The sequence below is a fragment of the Ambystoma mexicanum genome, chromosome 2p, assembly GCF_040938575.1.
Source record: "Ambystoma mexicanum isolate Mex_15411 chromosome 2p, UKY_AmexF1_1, whole genome shotgun sequence".
Classification (NCBI taxonomy): domain Eukaryota; kingdom Metazoa; phylum Chordata; class Amphibia; order Caudata; family Ambystomatidae; genus Ambystoma; species Ambystoma mexicanum.
This window is the reverse complement of record NC_090923.1, coordinates 632,131,752-632,147,348: the sequence shown is the minus strand read 5'-3', so window position 1 is coordinate 632,147,348 and position 15,597 is coordinate 632,131,752. Positions and strand designations below refer to the sequence as shown.

At 44.7% G+C, this 15,597-nt stretch overlaps 1 protein-coding gene across 1 annotated transcript in view; it reads right to left on the bottom strand.

Annotated features, from left to right (window-relative positions):
* CDHR4 (cadherin related family member 4) overlaps positions 1-15,597 on the bottom strand; it is a 332,193-nt gene that overhangs the window by 209,278 nt on the left and 107,318 nt on the right. Inside the window, exon 6 of the mRNA XM_069646250.1 lies at positions 2,379-2,482. Coding sequence (XP_069502351.1) covers positions 2,379-2,482 — 104 coding nt within the window. The remainder of the gene's footprint in view (positions 1-2,378; positions 2,483-15,597) is intronic.

Sequence of the window (15,597 nt, the reverse complement as noted above, 5' to 3'; positions counted from 1 at the left end):
TTGTTGCTTTAGTGAGGAATTATATTTGCTTCAAGGTTTTTAAAACACATTCATTATTTATTTGTCCATTTCTGAGTGTCATTGTATAACATTGAAAGGTGTTTAAAATCCGTTTTTCTCTCTTATTTGGGGAGGGAAGGTCAGATTTGGATTCTGTTTCCCATTTCTCATTCCTGATTACCTGCTGCTTCTGTTTATCCACTCAGGATCTATTATTTGTGGGTTGAGGGAACATTGCAAGCAGAAATTCTAACTTGGGAGCTATCTTTCCTAAACCAAAAAGTGCTCCTATGCCTCTGTGCTGTGTAGATGTTCCATTAGCAGGTTAAATACAGTGCATTGCTCACATTCTCATTGTAATTATCACCCCATTGGTGATTGCTGCCCCATATTAAAAAGTATATGATTTCTTTTGAGTTTTAAAATAAATAAATAAATATTGTATTTTACCAACCAGCCTGGTTTATGGTCCATTGTGACCTGAGGTATTTGAAAAGGGAGTGTGATATGAGTGGTGTACCATCTAAATATTGAATCAATATAAAAAGATGTGCATTTCTGTTGTGCGCTGCATACTAGGTCAAGACCAAGGTGTGTGTCGCCTGATTGAAATTCTTAACAATATCATTATCATTATCCCACTGTTAGAGGTAAATCCTCCACTTTAAGGTCAAAATGAATTCAGCAGTAATACTGGTGGTAATTCCATTACTGCCAAAAAAAGTAATGGTAATGGAATTATCACCAATAAATGGACTGCACTGCCCAACTCAGAATGAGACACTATGAGGCGGGACTGTTTGACCGAGGCCAATATCCTATGCACCCCTCAAATGTTTCCTCAGACTCTGGGGTCGGAGGTTGGTTAAATGTTAATTTGCCCAGGACAGCAAGGATCCTTGCACCAGCCCCACTGAGAGGACATGCTACATGCAGCTGCACAATAAGGAAGTATAATGAACTGCAATTTTCCATGAGCAAATCAGCATCCACTGAATTGAGAGATCGATAATTTATAAGAACGCTACCGGTGATAAGGGTCAGCGCTGGCTGCTGAAGCCTGTGTGTAAGAGACTATAAGTTCAAATTTCGTTGCATACTTCCATTCATCTGGGGTAAATAAAATGGAAACCTTTCGGTGATAGGGATACCTGTAGTTTACAGAGCTAAAAGGGGCGAAGATGTGGTGGCAAACTGTACATAGGAAACAAGCTCTTCTTATCTAGAAGGGAGAAAGAGCGCAATAGTATGTTTTTCATGAGTGAAAGTCAGAAGACCAATGCAGAGAAAATCCAGAGACCATTGCACTGTTGACCAAGTGACAAACCAGATAGGGGTATGTGAGAATGAGCAGCACTTTCACCGAGGTGGATACAACTGCTAAGCAATGGCTCAAATCAGTGTGCCCCTCCAGTATAATTGTACAAAGGGCATTTAGCCTGGAGACGGTTACAAGAGCAACTCTCCAAATTGTACAGTGAATATCAGCTCCAGCCTGTTAAATTTAGAGTCAAAGGAAAATAATGTAGAGCAGAGTATTCTTCATGAAAGGTATGGAGATTGGCTTGGGCCAAGAATGCACAATTTGTTTATTTCTGGTTGAAAAAAGGTATTACACAAATTGATAATTTACAAACGATCGTATGGTAGATCTGTCCGAATTCGGCCAGTACCATTCGATCATTTGTAAACGATCAGTTTGGGTAATCATTACCAAACATGGGGAGCAGTGTTGCGGGGGTGCAACCCCACTCTGCATGTTTGGTAGTGATGGCTTTTGGGGGCAGCAGGGGTGTCCCCCGCTTCCGGAGGTTTGGAGGCGGGGGACGGGAAGAAAGAATAAATAAAAAAGAAAACCGGATCATGCGGCATCGGACCCAACACGCGTAGGAGGGACAGATTCGACGCTGCAGGGTTGGAAGATGAGCCGATGGCGGAAAGGTAAGTCGGGGTCGGTGGGGGGTGTACGCGGTAGGCAGGGATTTTTAGTTTGGGTGGTTTGGCTGCAGCAAAATTGGCTTTGTGGCCGAATTGACCACAGCCGCGAACAATTGTGCCATGGCCAAACTATATACATCCGAAAAAAACAGAAGGGATGGTATGTTTTTTTTATTTTAAAGTCAACCTAAGGTTATGGACCTACTTTGTGGTATAGCTTAACCATTCATCACACGATTGTGCTGCTATTGCAGTTCATTTAGGGAAAACTATAGGAAGGCGGTCTGAGGAAGCAGGCAGGTTATTAGGAGGTTGGAAAGGAAGAACAAGACATGGAAGGGTGGTGATACAAAGGGACCACTTCATTTTGCAGGATCAGATCCATGTAATCATGGGCAATAATTAAATAAAAAGCATAATCAGGAGCTAATAAGACTTACGTGAACTTGATCACATTGTTGTAAACAGGCAGCACAATCACGGTGAGGGTGCCACTGCAGTTTAGTCCATTGGCATCGGTCACGGTTATCCACAGCTTGAAATTCTGCAGGGAAACAAATCCATTGTGTGTTAGGTAACTACTGGTGAACTAATATAGGACTTCCTACGCCATTCAAGAAATCCCTAGTTCTTCGATCAGACGCCTGTTCTTGAAACTTCCTTTAAATCAACGTCAATGTTTGGCTACGATGGGTCCAACATTGGGTTCGCCTGCAGAGGATAGAATCTGTAGATTCTGCTGCCCGGGGGACAGCAAGAAACTTGCAGACATCTCTTATTAAAATGTGTTGTATGGAGGAGGGTTAGGTCTCCATATCTAGATAGATTTGTGTACAGTCCCTTATACATAAACACAGATGGTTTCTGGCTATGATGTCTCTCTGGCCACCAAGTATCTCTGGGGATAGCCTTATGAAACTCTGGACTGTTATTATTAACTGCTATGTTACTGCTCTCCAATGTAAACTCTCTACTTATGACCTGTAACTAATAACGCGCTCTATTCTGCACTTACCTGGCACCAGTGGGCCTCCTACCTTGATCATGACATACCTGATGCATCAGGTCACTACAGCCTTTGTGGGATGTATTGACCCACTTTTGCTCTGCCATGCGGCCTCCCTGTGCCTGATGGTGCCAGAAACATCAAAATGGCCGCAAAACCCTTGTGCGTGCCAAAACCTATGAAAATTGTGCTTTGCAACACTAAAAGATGGCTGCCAAATATACCATGCATGTTGTCAGTGGTGGAACAGAGAGCTCACTCCTGAAATATGTCACTGGGCTTCACAACAAGTAAAAATGGAGCACAGAGGGAAAAGTGGTGCTTTTCTGAAAGAAATCCAAAATCTTGCGTTTAAATCCTTTTTCTTGGTTGCTGAAACTGCAGAATGCCAGTACAAAACACCCACAAACATCCAATACTCTTGCTGAGTGCTACAATTCACTTAGTTCAAGAAATCATTGTGCACTTACAATGTCCTGGAAAGCTGAATTTGTCATAAAAACATTCACAGCCAAAGGGCCTGCTGGTGAAATCTGTCAAGACTTTGGCGCAGTACCCTCGGCCGCCTGAATGACAGCTGTCAGAAGCCTCCATGATAGAATTTAAACTTGTACAACTGAAATCTAATGTCTGAAATCTAAGTGACCTGTTATTGATTGTAACCTATGTTGTAACTGTTTGAGCCCATGGTGTAGAATCTGAATAAGTGTTCTAGCTGCAAGTTTGAAATCACAAGTTTATTTTAAACCAAGAAAAAAATGCGACAGAATAACACTGGAATTTAAGCCTGACTAAAAGCAACCAAACCAGTATAACAGCTTCCCCCACAGAGGCCAGGCCTCTCCCTTTTGCTTCTTTCCACCAGGAAATCACACCTATGTGATGATTATCGGGTGGGAAGAGAATTTGGCTGCTCTGGGAAGAAGACAATGGACATCCTCTGGCTACAGGAACTGTCAAGTGTGAAGGGTCGTAAAATGGCCTGGGCCCAGGAGGAACTGGGAGGAGACTGCTTCTGAGCTGCAGGGAGAAGAAGGAGGCAGAGACAAATAACCAGTTGTTGCTTAACCAGGACCAAGGACACATTTTAGAAAGACGGAGGACTTACTGTGTAAAATTGTTCAAAACACAAAAATAACAGCATTGTTAATGTAAATATTGACTGCACATTTTAAAAGGCGCCAGAACTCTGTGACATGTTCTAGGAAGAAATGGCAGAAAAAGTGATATTACACAAAATGTATTTTTGCTCCAAAATTGGACATTGTGTTCCAGACAGAAAGGGCAACATTATGTAAAAAGCAGACACAAGATCTTACAGCGACGGGGTTTGGAGGAGTATCTGCTTCACAAAATATGTAAACTATGTATATGCCTGTTATAGAGGTTGCACATTTGTAAATATGTATTGTATTAAAAGTAGATTTTGTGTTCAAGAGGCTAGGGGTGGACTCTAGGCCTCGTAAATCCACATCATCATGGTGACACCCTGTTTTTCTCCTCCTATCAAGGAAGAGAGGAGACCCTGACCAATCCCTGGAAAAGGGGCACGCTTAGGATAAGCCAAAACACACACCCATTTATCATAAGCATAAATAGCATAGCATATAGCATAAATAGGAACAGCTCAGCACTCACAAAGGACAGACAGATTCACCCACTAACTGATTGCTGGCGGAGCACCCAAAAGCAGAACCATCCATCTTCCTTGCTCCAGACTCCAGAAACTTGGAAAGCAGAAAGGCCCATCATATAGATGAACCATTTTCAGCTAGGACTTAAAATTCCAGAACCAGAACCCCAGAAACCTAAGGGGAACATCAAACAAACAGCCGGGCTGTGCTGTACTGCTTGCCTGCTAAAATAATTATCATCAGAACCAAGAGACCCAATCCAGTCCTGTGCCAAGCTGTGACCAGAGCCATTGCAGATCAGATCCAGTCCAGTTGTGCTGTGCGGTGTCCAGAGTGCCTTGACGCTGCCAATCCCTGACCAGAATCCCTGACCAGAATCCCTGACTGTTCCGTTTGAAACACATATAGTGAGTATCTATAGATAGGACTGTGTCACTAGCCTATGTGCCTTGCTTAGTTAATCCCTATCTTAAACCCATCCTCTCTTTCTAAGCTAGCTAACATCCACAGCTTTAATTCACTGTCATGATCTCTGCTTCCAAGGGATCAGGACTTGCCCGACTCCCTTGGAAGCAGACCCATAACCCCGGTTCCGAGTGCCAGCCAGTCCCAATTGGGACCTTTTGGACCCTGTCCTGGCGCCAGTGGCACCAGGCTCATAAAGATGCCCAGTCCCAGCGCTGGAAGCGCCGGGCTCATAATGCTTGGGTGGACTTACCTGCAGCAGACCATGCTGCTTACTTCCCTGCCAGTTGAACCCCTGATCCTCTTCTGTTTGGGACTACTTTTCCTGTTGGGTGGGGCAGGAGCCACTCCCTAGGTTCAGAACACTGGAACTCTTCTGGAAAGCAGGAACTCTTTTCTTACCTAGGCGTGGCTGTGGAAGGAGACACCTAAGCACTACAGGAGGCTATTTAAACCACACCCGATGGATGAATCTTGCTTTGCGTTATTCTGCATTCTCTGCAGCAGAACGCTCATCGTGTCTTCTGCTTCTGATCCTGGGCCTAAGGGAACAAAGGCTTACCATCCTGAAATCCAGTCTTCAGCAGCACCTGTAAAGACAAAGAAAGAACAGGTTAACACTACCGTCTTCAGTGGCAGCGCATCTCTTACCTGGTCCATCGGCTGTCACCAACGCCTCGCGCTGCATTCCGGCATCTGAAAGACAAAGGCTTACCTACTCTTCGCATGCTCCGGAGGTCTTCGCACTGCATTCCGGCATCTGAAAGACAAAAGCTTACCAGCTCTTCGCACGTTCCGGAGGCCTTCGGCGCTGCATCCCGCATCTGAAAGACAAAAGAAGGTGCGTTTAAAGACATTGGGCAACTTTATTACTCACGTGCCATTACTCCTTCCCACGCCGAATCCAGTGGGTATTCCAGCACCCTTCAGCTTCTCTAAAGCTCCGAACTTGTACCTGCAAGATAAAAGGGACAGTTAGTGCGCATCGTGAAGCAGGCTACAAGCGCTTACTTACGTGCTTCCAGGCGCTTCTATTCCTCACGCGGGTTCGATCCTCAACTCTCATCAGCCCGCCATCCGCCATCGCCGGAACCCTGCAAAACAAGAGATATCATTACAAAAGACTTTTAAGACATTTGAAGTGCCCAGAACTTACCGTCCGTGCAGTTAACGACGGACAGCAGTCCTCTGAGGTCAAGAGGCCTGCACCCTTATCCAGTGAAGAAACTGGTTACGGCACCCTGCCCCGAGGCAGATGGAGAGCTCGGCGTTCACGTACCTAAGGTGAGGGCGTTAACCTTTGGGGTTCTACAGGAGAAGAGAAAGGGAAGAGGAGAGAGGCACCCAATAACCCCAGTTCATTAATCCCATATTTTCTATCTGCAGACATCTTACTCTTCGAGTCAGACATACAGTGCACAGAGGTCCAGCCCAAAGAGCCAACCGTGTGTTACACATCACCTTTGAAGATACGGCATTCACCCAGTCAAGACCGGCGCCTCTGCGGGAATCAGGTGAGCGTTACATTCACATCTAAAACCGCATCCCAAATCCTTAATGTTCTCCCGTGATCACAATTATCGCGCACTGAAAAGTTTGCCACGAATTTTGTTTTAGGGAAATTCTGACATGTGTAAAACAGATTTTGATTGCTTCCGACCTTCATTTTAAGACTTCATATTGTTTCTTAGTATCAAATCATTGCTAGTGTTTGTGTGCAACTATCCAAATTGGCTCTCATAAGAATTTAAACAATTTCAGCAATTGAGACCATATTTAGTGTTTTTACCCATTCCATTCTCAAGATAACTTTAAAACCATTTTGACAGCTTGCCAATCAATTCCATTTTTTTCTTGTTTTGCTGGGGGGAAGTTGGGATTGATATATTGTTTGAATTTTGCCATTCCTGAAACCTGTTCTCTCCTCCTATCTCTTTACATTGTCTATTGGGGGGTTGAGGGGTGTGCAGGGGGACATAGTAACCACACCGCTATCTGTTCCGAACACACACACAAAAGTATTATTTCTGTGCTGAATTATTTTGAATTTTTGCTCACTATTGCTCCTTGTGCATTAAAGAGATTGCTTAGTGTTACATCACCCCATTGGTGATTATTGTATACCCATTAAACATAGTGTGATTAATTTGTAACTACGTAAATAAATATTTTAACTTTGCAAACCAGCCTGATTCCTGGTTCAGTGTGACCGTGGGGGGGTTCCAAGAGATGGGCGTGATATGAGGGGTACATCGTTCAGAATAAAAGAACTTTTAGACACAAATAAATAAGGAGTTCAGTTGTGCATTACACGCTAGGCGTTGACTTAGGTGAAGTGCCGGATTGAAATCACTTACACCATCTATCTAGGAACCCTGCTTTTCTTCTCCGAAGACTACAAATACTGTAAAATGCAGCTGCCTGTCTGTTTACAAAAATCCCAATGAGGGAGCACAGCTCCCTAGTGGTTTGAGCTGTCTGGTTCAATGTGACCAGGTGGGGTAGGGGGACTCCAAGAGAGGTGCCTGTTATGAGTGGTACATCGTTCAGAATAAAAGAACTTTTAGACACAAATAAATAAGGATTTCAGTTGTGCACAGCGTGCTAACTGATGGGGTACACAGTGCCTTAAGTGGCACTACAAATCGAGCCGGGGCTCATTGAGGGGGCGTGGCCTAACAGCGGGGGCCTTGATGGCCCGTTAGGCCACGCCCCCTTGACGAGCCCCGGCTCAATGGGCTACTGCCACCCCTGCCAGGCAGCCTTTTGTAGAGATTAGCACCCTCTCCCCTATGGGGAAGAGGGTGCTGATCTCTGCATTTCTATTCTATAGGCTTGCCTGGCAGGGGACAGCGCCTCTCCTATTCAGCCTTAATGGTGGTGCTGCCCCTCGCCAGCTGGGGAGGGGCAGCGTCACCATCAAGGCTGAAAGGGTGAGGCCACTGGAAGCAGAGGCCTTTTTCCTAAAGACTGAAACTCCCGCGAATCCGCGGGAGCTTCAGTATTTAGAAAGCAAGGCCTCTGCTTTCAGCGGCCTCACGTTTTCTCCATAATGGTGTCACTTGATTAAAGGGATGCCTCGTAGGTGCGGCGCCACCATTATGGCTGAAAGGCATTTTTTTCTGAAGCCTGAAGCTCTCGCACACGAGCGAGAGCTTCAGGCTGTAGAAAAAAATGCCTTTTCGTGTAGTGGCCGGGGCTGCCAGGGGAGATCAGTGGGCCCCGGCAGGGCCCTGGCTCAAAACGAAATTTCGGAGCCTGCCGGGGCCCAGCCCCGGCAGGCCCCGGCCCACTTAAAGCCCTGGGGGTACATACACCTTGTTGGGCTACCACACTGTGCTACACTGTAAAATCAACCTTCAATAGAAATACTCAAAGGAGTTAGGCCTGTTTTGCGAAAGTAAAATAACCCTGAGATAAGTCAGAAGGAAATTAATATTTCGTAATGGTGACCCCAGTGGAAATTAATATGACAAAAGAACACCTACTGCACAAATTGTTTGTCAGGGGTGAATGGACAGAGCAGGATCAGATGTTTGGCTGCAGGAAATCAAAGAACAAGCCACTGCCACAGGATTAGATATATGACAGGATCAGGGTCCATTACATCAGGCACTTAGTGAACTGTATATGGCCCCAAGCGTAAAAGAAGAGCAATGTAAAATTGCCAGAATAGCGGCTTACCTGTACCTCCACATTGGAGAAATACAGGAAAAATATGCCGAAAACCTAGATCTGGCAAAAAGGCAAGTAAAATCCCTAGAAAAGACCCAAACTGAACTGGCCTCTGCAGAGCAAAGGCTACAAAAGAGCCAAGAATCTGAGAGTGAAACCAGACAGTACTTGACAAAAGTAAAAAAGATTTGGATCTCCTGCATCAAGAGAAGGTAGAGCAGGATACCAAATTACTGACACTGCAAAAAAAGTGCCATGAAAGGTTGGATTCTCTACTACAGAGCCAACATAAACTGGAGCAGCAATTGAATTATAATAGAGTCTGTGCAGAGCAGATAGTCACCCTGCAAAACCACCTAGAATCCTTAAAAGAGGAAAATAACAAATTCATTCTCAAAGACCTTGAATCCCAAACAGAATTTGATGAAGAGCGCCAGAAAGCTGGTGCATTCAAAAAACAAAAGGGCGACCTGGCTGCACAGAGGGGTACTCTAATTCAGGAAAGGGACACTTTAGGCCAGGAAGTCAGTTATTTAAAAACCAAGATGGAAGAAAATCACCTGGCCCTTCAGGGACTGGGCGAACTCAAAATGGACTATGAAAAACTGTTAGAGCATGCCAGGAGGGTGGAAAATGCTCTAGCAAAGAATGAACAGACCAGTAAGGATCAGACTCAGGAGGTGACCCTCCTGCAGCAAAAATTGACCCAATACTCCAAAATTAGGCAGGAAGCACAGAGAGACAATGATGTTCTCTGTGAGAAAAATGACAGGCTCCATAGACAGCTAGCCATGCAGGAACAATTAATAGAGACCAGTAAGGCCTTAATAGAAGAACAAAAGGTTCAGATTTGGGCATGGCAACAGTGAGTAGAGGCTGAAAGAGATGAGCTCAGATGGGAGAGGGAAACCCCTGAGCATAACATCAGGAACCCTGGCACCAGAGACCTCAATCTCTTCAATTCCATGGGCTCTGCCACCCCCGTGTCCACTGCCTCACATGAGCCAAGGGCCATGGGGATGGTAGACTTCAACCCAGTGGCCCAGTGGGGAATATGGGGCCAATAGGTCAGTGCCTCCTGGAATTGGATGGGCGGGCATCTATGTATAGGTTCCCAAGTGAAGGGGCCATCTTCTCTGATCAGGGAGACTCTAGTGAGGGGAGAATTAGAGAAATGGATCCTCAGAAATATAACTCATCAAGAGATCAGGCAGTGAAATTTGGTGGGGAATTCCATGAGAGTAGGTCCACTAGGAGCCTACTAAAAACCTCTCCCAGCTAGGACAGTGGGGGGCGGGGTACTCAGCAAATCCTGGGAGTAAGGAAGAGTCAGAAGACTCTTCTGAGCGCCACAGGTCCCTAGAAACTATGCCCCCACATTCTGCCAGCCATTCCCAAGCTCTCAGAATCCAGGGGAGCGTAGAAGACAAGGCAGCCACCGCTGGTAACAGTGCCTCTGAGTCAGATGATGAGTGGGCCAGGGTGACCCGAACTAAAAAAGCCAACAAAGTCAAAAGGGCCTTGCTCAAGGATCCCCTGAAACAAATAAAAGCCATTAGGAGCATCATTACGCCCTACCACAAGAATGCAAAATATTCAGTTTGGGAGCACCTTGAGTTATTTGAACAGATGATGGAAACTTTCCATCTGAAGGACAGCCAAAGCTGTATACAGTATGTAAAGTGGACATTTTCTCCTGAATACTCTAGCTTCTTTGCGGGGCTGGAAGATCAGAACCATTCCAGATGGTCCACCTATAGGGCGGCCATCCTGAAACATTTTTCCATCCATAGGAACCCTCAAGAGACCCGCAAGGTAGCCTATAACTTACAATGTGGGGAAGACCAGGCCCCACAAGAATTTGTTCAGGAATTAAAACGCGCCTTTGCGCAGACCACTAGAAGGGTGCGCACTGACAGTAAAGAATTTGTGAACACCTCCTTTCATGCTCTCCCTAAGTATATTATGACCCAACTAGTGAGGGACTTTCATGAGAAAAGGTCACTAGACTGGGTCATTGAACAAGCAACGCACATCTATGAGGTGCAGAAGCTGTTGGAAAATAAAAATAGTATCAAAAGCCCCAAAACAACTGCTGCTAAGGTGGCGGAGATGAGGGTCGCCCCCATTTTAGATCTGGAGATGTGGTGGCCTAAAAACCTTCCCGCACAAAATCCAAACAGCCCCAAACCCAGTAGGCCCTCGGACCAATCACAAAAAGGGAGCCAGGGAGGTAACCCCACAAATGGGACCCCGAACTCCCCTGACAACATCAGCCCACGCTACAAGGGAAATAGACCCATCCTGGGTTATGTGTGGACTCCTCTAGTCCAAGGGGGGGGGGTCCAACCAGACAGCAGGAAACCCAAGGAACTTCCCACCTCACTTTCCCCAGAAGGGCAGTAATCCCCCTGAATGCCGGATCACATTTCTTTCCCAGGTACCCGCCAAATTTCAACCCACAAAACAACCCATCCTTCTTTCCCCACTTTCCTGAGCCCAGACAGCCCAATCCGGGAGAGGGGAGGCCAAGGGTGCAGGGGTACTCAAACTTCCCGAACCAGGGATATTTTGGGCGAAGGTATAGTTACCCTTCCCGGGATCAACCCAGGGGAGACTTGAGGACCCTGTACCAGTCAGAGCGGGTGTCCCAACTAGAGCACCAGGTCCAAAACATGGCACAGGATCTGGGTCGCATGCTCAGGGCTCAACAGAACCCTCAGAAGAGCATGGAGGCTCAGAATGCCTCAAATCCAGGGTCTGGTGCTCCAGAACAATGACGGGGGAAGAACCCCGCCAACCCACCGGTTCCCAGGGAGGAGGCACAAGGGGGAGGGGGGTTTAAAGCCATGTAGGAAGCTTCCTTCCCCACTTGTGGAAAGCCCCTGGAAACCCAGGAACCGGAACCAAAATCTCCTGCCCCCGAAAGTCTGTCACCCAAGGAGCAGAGGGTGGGTAGGAGAAATAAAGAGCATAAAAAGACCCATTTTGGGGAGGAGGTGCAAATCTTCCAGTTTGAAGGAGAGGGGTCCTCAGAGGATTCTGGGGAAAGGATCTTCTCCTTCTGGGATGGGGGAACTCCTCCCAAAGAAAAATGGGTCCCAAAGGATCCAAATCCAGACTGGGTAGATGTGGGGACCGATCTAGAACCGCCCATCATCAGTACCCAGAATGACAAGCACGAAAATCACCTGGGTCAAACCTCTGCTGGTGACTGCCTCCAAAAGGGGGGGGAGCCCAAAATCAGAACCACGGGAATCCAAAACTTCCCCCATATCTAGCTGTCCCCTTTTTCTTACAGATTCCCAAAAGCCCAAACAGAATCCTGCCCAAGTCTCTTCTCTGTCCGTATCCAAAGCAAAGAAACTAACCCACCAGTGAGGAAAAGGAGGGAAGATTTTCTGCCCGGTCCAAATACAGGGGCAATGTACAATTTTGGCACTGGTGGACACTGGATCCCAAGCTACCCTTCTGTCAAAAAGGGCCTTTGATCAACTGAATTCAGGAAGGGGGGAGAAATACCAAATTCCTCTCACCCCTCTTCCTGGACAACTTCAGAACTTCGACAGGAAGGAAATTCCCATCGAGGGGACTGCGGATTTGGACATTAAAATTGGGCGACACAAGGTGAAGCACCCGGTCATAGTTGTGACTCCAGAGGGCACACCTTGTTTACTAGGGAATTAAATCCTGTGTAGGTTGTCTCCCCTCATAGATTGTGTAAACAAGGTCCTCTGGACCCAGACTAGCCGACCAATAAAATTGAAACATAGTGTCAACCATGTTAGTTTAGACGGCACCTGCCACATGGTTGAACAAAAACCTCACCAAATAGAATTTCACTTCCAGAATAATCAAATCCCAGACGTGACAGTAATTGCAGGAGGACAACAAACGGGTGATGGGGAGTCCTCTCTATTTCTGAAAATCAACCTTCCTTCCAGTCTAAGGTGGCATTCCACACTGGAAGGAAACACTCTGAAATTCTATACCAATTCACAATCAGAAAATCCCATTCCTATAGTCCAAAAAGATGAGAAATCAGCTCAAGGCTTGGCTGATATTCAGAAAATTGGAGAGCAGTTGTTCATCCCTATTCAGTTAGATGAAGGGAAGGACTCTGTTCTAACCCGAGTATATGTGAACAAAAGGTAAGAGCTTCATCAGCGAGGCCATGTTCTGCAAACTCCCAAAAGATCCAGCCATTCCCACATTTAAATTGTTAGACAAATGGGAAATGGACCTGGAAACACCCAATTCCAAACATCTCCTGCCTAGCAGGTGTATGCTCAAAATGTCCATAGGCAACAAGAGCATAGTCCATAATTGGTGGGTCGTGCGAGTTTTCCCTACCGCATTTTATTTAGGCAGTGACATTCTCAATCGCTTTAATAAGAAAGCTGTATGAAGACCCAGATATCACGATTCGCTCGGCTGACAAAGGGGGTGCCTTAGTAATATTGAATACAACAGATTATGAAGAGGAATGTCAAAGGCAACTCCAAGATATCAATACCTACAAGGTCTTACTGAATGACCCTACACAAGACATCAAGTCCAAAATTCAAGAAATGTTGAATGATGCTGAAGAAAATGGATGGATCTCGTCAACAACCAAATCATTTCTAATAACACAATACCTGAAGATTCCCCACTTTTATTTATTACCTAAAATACACAAGACTCTTGACAAACCGCCGAGAAGACCCATAGTCGCAGCAACTGAAGGACTACTACAACCTCTAGGGATCTACATTGACAAAATCCTACAACCCATCATCCAGAAATTTCCATCGTACATTAAGGACACCACGGATTTTCTCAATAGACTAGATTCCATAGTAATTGAACCAACAGATATCTTAGTCACTATTGATGTGTGCAGCTTGTACACATCAATACCACATGATCTAGGTTTACAAGCAGTGGAGTGGATCCTGTTAAAAGAAAAAGACATAGGAGCATCAAAGGAATTTGTGGTAATCTTGCTAGAGATGATAGCACGAAATGCATATTTCAGACATCACAAAACCTTTTTTCAACAAATAAGTGGAACCGCCATGGGGGCTACCATGGCGCCAGCCTATGCCAATGTTTTCATGATTAAATTTGAGGAGGACCACGTTTTACATCATCCAGTTTGGCAAAAAAATATCAAACATTGGGGTCGATATAGATGACTTTTTTTGATTTGGAAAGGAACAATGGAGAATCTTAATCTATTTCTGCAACATCTGAATATGATTGACCCAAGATTACAGTTTACCTCAGAAATTGGAAACCCTGGTTTACACTTTCTTGATGTACAGATCATACCAACAGCACCCGACTTTGAAACAAATATTTTCCATAAACCTACAGATAGGAATAATCTCCTTCATAGGTTAAGTTTTCATCCGCCCACAACCATCAAAAGTCTACCCTACAGTCAACTATTAAGAGTTAAAAGAATTGTAAATTCTGATACAAATTGGGAATGTGAATCAGCAAAGATGCTTAATAAGTTCAGATCAAGAGGATATAGAGAATCAGAATTACAAGAAGCAAAACAGAAAGTGGACCAAAAAGACAGAGTATAGTTGCTAACACCAAAAGCTCATTTCAGCAAAACTGACCCTCAACTTGTTTTTGTAGGCAAATACAGTATTCAATCTAACAGGATCAAAAAAACAACATTAAAGCATTGGCCAATACTTGAATGTGATACGAAATTACAAGGTAACTTCAGTAATTAACCAATGTTTGCATTCCAAAGGAGTCACAACTTTAAAGACCTTTTAGTTGACAACAATCCCAACCGAATTAAGAAGCAGCGCAGCCAAACATCCAGGAACATATCCGTGCCTGTCTTGTAACAACTGCAACAATGTGACCAAAGGTAACATCATTACCCATTCAAGCACCAGAGAAATTTTTTTCTTAAAAGACTATGCTACCTGTGAAGCATCAAATGTGATATATGCAATCAAATGCCCATGTGGTCTCACATACATTGGACAAACCAGTCGTAAAGCCTGTACACGCTGGAATGAACATAAATCCAACATAAGAACAAATAATCGTCACTCTCCTTTGGCAAGGCATTTCCAAGCGCAACAACATCAGTTAACACAGATGAGAGTTCAAATTTTGGAGGTTATCAGGATGAAAGACCTCTGTATGAACATTAACAAGAGACTCGAACAACGGGAAGCATTCTGGATCGACAGGCTTGGGACTGTTGCCCCCACAGGTTTGAATGAAGAACTAGACTTATTCTGTTTTTTGTGATCTTGGTACAATTGTACATTTGCCATATTAAAAGGGAGGAACGCAAAGCATGTTATCTTTGGATAAAAGACTGGAAATGCTGACAAAAAGCTGTATGATTTTCTCTGCAAGTAGTTCCTAAGTTGTATGGGTAAAAAAAGTTTGAGCGATCATGCGATATAAGCTACAACATATGCAATGAATAACCATACCGTGCCATAACATTTGCATGCTTAGAAATGTACAAAGTTAATTAAATGTATGATACACGGTAATATGAGCCAAAGAGCAACTAAGTCAGGACGGTTTAACTATGTGTACAAGTCACAAGGAGTATTTGGGGAAGAAGCATAGGCACCGAGATGAGTCCTTTTACATCACAACTACTGTTAATACATAATTATACCATTCTGTCTTTTTAGGCAAGTACAATACGTACAGAGGCAATCTGTCAAATTAGTGAATGAAATAGATAAGTAATGTTGATGCGTCTCATTTTCAGAAATAAGCATTGAAGTAATCCGACACTTTTATCTCCAACAATTATCAGTATTCAGGTAGAGAGTGCAAAATATGTATACATATATGTATGGGTCATGCTTAGACAGTCCAATAGACCATGCGATTGGA